Below are 6,771 nucleotides of genomic sequence, written 5' to 3'. Positions count from 1 at the left end.
TTCTTTTTGCATTTTAATGATAAAAAATTGGTAAAATTTATTGTTTGATAAGGTATATGAAAGTTAATCTCTCGACCCGAGAATTTTTTTAATGTCCAGGTCGATCAGACATCGTCTTTTGGCTTGCTTCTTCCCCACCTTTTAATGATTGGGACACCTTTTAATGTTTGGGACCTTGAAAAAAAGGGGGAATAAAAAAAAAAAAGCGAATTTGAAAAAGAAAGAAGACAAATTGGGCCATCTTACCCGAAAGAGTTATTGTTTGTTAAAAGTTTCATTTGGGTAAAGCCATCTATGCATCTAAACTTAGTTTATTGAGATTCAATAAAGATTCTCATTTGCTAGGTTTGAAGAATTATTTTAACTCAATTGATTTTATAATGGGAATGGCTCTAATTTCTTATTGAATGTTGTTCAAGAAAATGCACTGTTTATACTTAACCAGCAAGAAAAATGCAATGTTTATATTAATGCAGAATGTTAGAAATGTGATTGATAATCTGGCAGAATGTTTATAGTAATGCAGAATCTTAGATATGGGATTAATAATCTGGTTCTGCAATTTTTTCTCTCATTATAATTTTGCTTTTTGTAAGAATTATTAATTATAAAGGAACACGTTCCTTTTGATGTTTAATGTGATTTTAGCAACCTGTATGTGTATAAAATTTGAGTGATTATCTGTAGTGATGCTGAATTTAAGAAGAAGAACAATGTCTACTGCCTTTGGTTGAGAGTATTGCAGATCTTTAGTTGGAAAGCTAGGGTGTGCGAAACAGATTGGATTTAAAGAGTGAAAGATTTGTTTCACAAAGTCTGAATTGATTTTCTTTAACTTCATTCTTACATTATTTATTTCTAAATTGATTGGAGTGTATACCTATGGATCCTAACCAACAAATTCCCCAAGGAGGAGGCAATCCACAAGGTCCTAATACCCAACAAGGCAATCCATCCGGTCCTAATGGTCAGCAAATTAGACCACCATGGCCATGGCCTGCCTACTTTCCTTGCTGTCCATGGCCAATGTTCCTACCTTATTTTCCTCCATATTTACATTATCCATTTGATGCTGTAAGTCATTCTATTGTATAACCTAAAAATCAAATATATTTTGTTATTATCTCATCTCTAGTCTCTTAGTAATATACTAAAATATTTTGCAGCATGTGGCCCTTGGCATACCAGGGCAGGGAGAGGCAGTGCCAAGATTTGCTGGTGTTCCTAATGGGGGTGTAGGGACACAAGGGCGGGGAGGAGCAGAAGGTGTAGGCAGACAAGGGCAAGGAGGGATAGCGCCAGCTGGTGTTTATGGAGGTATAGGCATACAAGGGCAGGGAGGGGCCATGGCAGGTGCTGCTGGCGTTCAAAATGATGGGGCAGGGCCACGTCCTATTAATGCTCAGAATGGAGGCATACCAGCACAGGCAGTGTGGGTGCCAGATGTTGGTGGTAATGCTCCTGCTGGGGAACAGCAGGTACATCAATACTTCTTTTTTTTTTTTTTGTAGGTGTCTTGATCATTATTTAGATAATGAAATTTTGTTGGATAGTTCATATGTTTTGTTTTCTTTTAGTAGTTGATGTGAGAATGTCTGGTCTTTTCCTAGTGTTTGAGAGAATAGAAGTTGAGGATAGTTTGCCTGTACATATATATATTCTGTATCCTGTTAATGTTAATCCAACATTTGGATGGTCAGGGCGTAGCTGGACGAAAGAGGCCCCGCTTCAATGATGAAGAAGCCTCCACCATCTCCTACACTTTCAAGTTCTATGGAACCAACCATGCTCCACTCACTGTTGTCAAAGACGGAAACTTGCAAGCAGTGGCGGATCCAGCTTGGGACCAGTGGGAAAAAAAAAATCCTTTATTAACTAATTTAATTTATCAAAAATTTCTAATAAATTTTTTCCTAAGCCCCCACTAATTTATATTCAAACCCCTAACACATAAACATAATTACATACTTTAAGTTTTTAAAACAAATAAAAAGATATGAGCTTTACAAACTAAAATTAAGCCCACAAATATTAATATTAATCAAATTTTTAAATAACCCACAAACCCATTAATAATATTTTATTATTCTTTACCTTTCTCCAATTCCACTGCCTGCACCAATACGCAAATCTGAAACCCCTAAATCATCTTCTTGTTTCGGCATCTCCAAAAGCAAAACAGCAGTGACAGATAGTGGAATTTGCGTAAATCATCTTCTTCTTGTTTCGGCATCTCCAAAAGCAAAGTGGAAAGTGATTTCTCCTCCAAATTTCAAACAACCCCTCGTTTCTTCATTCAATAAAATTAAGGTACAAATTAATATTTTATTTGCTTTTTATTTTATTGTTTATAAATCATATATAATTATTTGTTGAATTGATGTAGTTGTTTTTCTTCCCCATTAGTTAGTGTATCATCGGGCTATTGGTGTATTTGAAAAATATAATGTGAATTATGTGATTGAGTGTAGATTTCATAAAAAAGAACACATATTATTAATTAAGAAAATAACAATTGCAATTAAGCATTTGCTTGTTTAGCTTTATTGTCTTGTAATGTTTGTTAATTAATTTATAGCATTAATATAATTATATAATAGGGGAATATGCTAAAAGTGCTACTAGCCTAAGTAAACTACTCAATATTCATAATCTTTATTTATATTTTGAAATAGGTATGGAAAGGTTTTACAAAAGAAAGGAGCCACAATTTTTAGAAAAAAATGATGATGCTTCAACAAGCAGAAGCATCCAAATGAGTTCTCTACAATTGATATCATGGCACTTGAGATTCAACTTGATACATATATTTTGGATATGGGCACTAGTGGTGAGTTTTCACAATTAAAGGATATTGGTGATCTTGCAAAGCGGATGGTCGAGACTAAGAGACATAATGTATATCCATTAGTTTACTTGTTAATAACATTGGCATTGACTTTACCTGTTGCCACTGCGAGTGTAGAGAGAGCATTTTCAGCCATGAACATTTTGAAGACTCGGTTATGAAACCGAATGGGAGAGCAATGGATGAATGATAGTTTAGTTGTTTACATAGAAAAAGACTTATTTAATAATATTGATAATGAAGTTGTAATGCAACGTTATCAATGTATGAAAACTCGTAAAGGACAATTATAAACATATATTGAAGTATGATAAATCTTTCAAATTTATATATTTATTACTCTTTAAATTTTTTTATCGTCGTTGGGTAAGCCCCCAGTCAATCAACATGTTGTCTCCGCCCCTGCTTGCAAGTGCATGTGCCGGGGGAAGTTCCCCAGCAGTTAGCTCCAGCAAATGCAGTGCATGTCCCAGGTGCAGATCCCCAGCAGGTGGATCCAGCAAACACACATGTGCCCATGGATGATCAGGCATCAAATCATCTCTAAGTTTCATGATCTAGATATTGACTGAAACTCAAATATAGTTTCGTTTTTACTGCTGTACCTATCATAAAAAGTTCAGCTAACAATTTAGGCATACAATTTGAGTAATGAGGTCTGTTGTTGAGGCTTCAGATGCAGACTAGTTTTCTTGAATCAACTGTAATGTGTAAACTGAAGGCAGTCTGAACTTAGTTTGGAGAGTTGAAGTTGCCTAGTGGCATTAAGTGCCACTAGAAACAGAGGACATTTGTATTTGTACTCATATAAGGTCCATACAGATTGTCAGTATCTTTGATTAAGTCAGATTTGTTGGATAACTTTCAAAAAGAAATAGAAGATTTGTTCTCTTCATTATCTGGTTTCTTATTAATATTCTTTGATTAAGTCAGCTTTGGTAGATTAGTTCGAAAATAAATTGAATTTGTTCTCTTCATTATCTGCTTTCTTATCTCTTTCTTAACTTGTATTCTCAATGTATAGGATAGAATTTTGCTTTTGGCACTTATCTTAATTTTGAAAGAATTTGAAATTAGCACACACCTTAGTTTATTCAGAATCAGCCAGGACCAATTCTTTATTTATTTCCGTATAAAACTTCGAAATGGGAAGTTAAAGAGGATTTATTATTTATTTTTTTTATATACTTCTTTAAATAGAATACCAAAACTAATTAGTATTCTAAGAGACCAAGAGTAGCAGGCATCTTATGTGATAAAGTTAAGCCAAAACTAAATTTAAAAAGCTATTTAACTTGGGCTATATATATCAGACTCCTTTAATTAGTTTCTCCCTGTGCATTCCGTCAAATCATAATCTTCAGCTCAGAAACCGCAAAGTTACTTAAGGTCACAAAGAGAGGTTAATACTGTGATCTGTTTTTGCGCACCTTTATGAAATTTTTGCTCAATATTTTTTTTTTTTCAATTTTTGGTTAACCCTCTATTACATTAATGTAAAAGGAGCTTTACAGCCCTTTATTAACTTTATATATTATTAATTTGACAAATTTTCTGTGCAGCAGAATGGATATGTTTTGGCCAACAATAATTTGGCAACAATTTCAAAGGAATCAAGCTATTTATTCTCATGTACGTAAAATATTTAAGAAAATTAAGTTTTATGGTCACATTATTTGAATTTTTTTTTACAATTAATTAGTTTATGATATAATTTTTGCAGTATCCCCATCAACACGTTCAAAAGCGTCAACGTCGAGACCTTGAGAATTACAATATTGGAAGAGTAAATTAAGTTTCAATCAATTTTTTTTTTACTTAAAAAAATTATGAGTATGCTTACGGGCGAAATCCGCAGTTGCCATCACTTTTTTCATAACAAAATATCATCGTGTTTATCTTTTTCATTAATTTTTTAAGATTCAATTGATTTTTATTTTTATTTTTTCCCTTTCAGGGTAGCCCAGCGAGTGCAAAATCAAGTACCAGGGCAAAATCAATGACCAGTGCAAATGGAGGCAGTGCAGAATCAACTAAAGCAAATATGAACGTAAAGGCAGCTAATAATACAAAGGCAATTACTAAAGCAAAGGCAGCTAAAGCAGAGCCAGGAGTGACATATAATGTCAATTACACATATCATCGTGTTTATCTTTTTCATTAATTTTTTAAGATTCAATTGAATTGATTTATTTTTTTTTACCCTTTCAGGGTAGTCCAGTGAGTGCAAAATCAAGTACCCGGGCAAAATCAATGACCAGTGCAAATGGAGGCAGTTCAGAATCAACTAAAGCAAATATGAACGTAAAGGCAGCTAATAAAGCAAAGACATTTACTAAAGCAAAGGCAGCTAAAGCAAAGCCAAGAGTGACATATAATGTCAATTACATATATCAATACAGCGCCTATAACGTGAACTCGCCATGCACGAATGTGATTGCTATTAATAATAAAGCATATCCCCAGCAGGAATATCAATATTTAAAGTAATTAACTTGCTTTTCTCTTTTCTTAGAATGCTACCTCTTGATAATGTATTCACAGCCATTAATTCGTAATAAGCCCTTGAGGTTTCTTTTTTAATTGTTTTTTTTTTCTATTATCTTATTGGAGGTTATCTTGTTATTTAAATGCCGTCTTGATAATATATATTATAGATACTAAAAATTTAGATGTGGCTACCCGAGAATGACTCATTAATTATATATCATTAGCATATGTTATGATAAATGTCAACTTGGTTCTTTAATACAAGTTGAATTCTTGTTTGATGACTAAAAATCCCCTTTTTGGATGAACACATTTTTCACGGACGCGCATAACATCGGCATCTTCGTTTCCAGATAAATTAATTCGACTTTGGAAATTTTATTATTACTTTTTCTTTTTTCATCTCTCTTCTTCCTCTTTTTTTTTTTTTATATATATTTTCCTTATTTCAATTTGTATCTTTTTTTTTTGTAATTAGAGTTTTTCATCCTGTGATTGATCTTATTTTTTATTTTTTTGATATTTTTATTTGTAAAATTTTGAGTGGGATTAAATCTTCCACTTCCTCTATTAAAAAATAAAATAAATTATATTATAAACTCTAAAGTATTTAAACAAACACAAATTAAACCTAAAGTTTCTAAGTATAAAGTAAATTATGTTCTAGAACAACCGTGAAAATAAACAAAAATTAACCCTAATTTCATAAGTACTTATTGTAAAAGTTGAGTCATCGCCTGTGTCAATTTTTTTTTCCTCTCTCGGACAGAATTATTTTACAGCGATGTCAAAGGATAACGATGAAAGAAAGGTTATGAAAGCAAACTTTCATTTTTAATTTATTTTTAAAGACCTTCATAGTACCAAACTGTTTTTAATTTATTTTTTTGGATACATTGTTATGTAAATGATTATGCATCTGTTTTGTGAACTACATCATAACATTATTGGTTATGTCAAACATGAAAAAAATTTTATTTGGACTTTCTTTTGTCTGATACTATATATTCCTATAGAACAAACTGTTATTTGTATTTTTTTTTAAATAGTGGGGCGCATAAAGATTAAATTGACTTTCTTTGTTGTATGTCTCTCTCACAATTTGAATTTAAGTGGTAAATTAAATAAAGTTGCTTGAAAATTACCTGTCAAGTCCTAAATAAAATTGGTTAGATAGGTTGGTTCAGGTAATACTATAATAATAACAAATAGACTTGAGTTTTTATTTTTTGACCCAATAAATTAATTGTTGGGTTCAGATAAGTATACTTTTTTTTAAAAAAAAAAGCAGATAAGTATACTTTAATGCAACATAACACTACCTAAATATGACCAATTGCCAAGCTTGGACTGACACTTCAATATTTTAAGAAAGGCCATCCAGACCTAGACCTCCATTAATGAATTTTTGTATTTGAATAAATATAAGTGCA

At 32.0% G+C, this 6,771-nt stretch overlaps 1 protein-coding gene across 1 annotated transcript; it reads left to right on the top strand.

Annotated features, from left to right (window-relative positions):
• Positions 1-4,298: 4,298 nt before the first annotated feature.
• Positions 4,299-6,006, top strand: LOC107177028 (uncharacterized). Its single transcript, XM_052438540.1, has 4 exons — positions 4,299-4,480; positions 4,572-4,634; positions 4,806-4,973; positions 5,060-6,006. The coding sequence occupies exons 1-4, from the start codon at positions 4,415-4,417 to the stop codon at positions 5,336-5,338; spliced, it is 576 nt and encodes a 191-aa protein (XP_052294500.1). The 5' UTR covers positions 4,299-4,414; the 3' UTR covers positions 5,339-6,006.
• Positions 6,007-6,771: the final 765 nt, after the last annotated feature.

This window comes from Citrus sinensis, chromosome 3 (assembly GCF_022201045.2).
Source record: "Citrus sinensis cultivar Valencia sweet orange chromosome 3, DVS_A1.0, whole genome shotgun sequence".
Lineage (NCBI taxonomy): Eukaryota > Viridiplantae > Streptophyta > Magnoliopsida > Sapindales > Rutaceae > Citrus > Citrus sinensis.
Note: the sequence above shows the minus strand (reverse complement) of the source record. Positions and strands in the feature narration are given on the sequence as shown.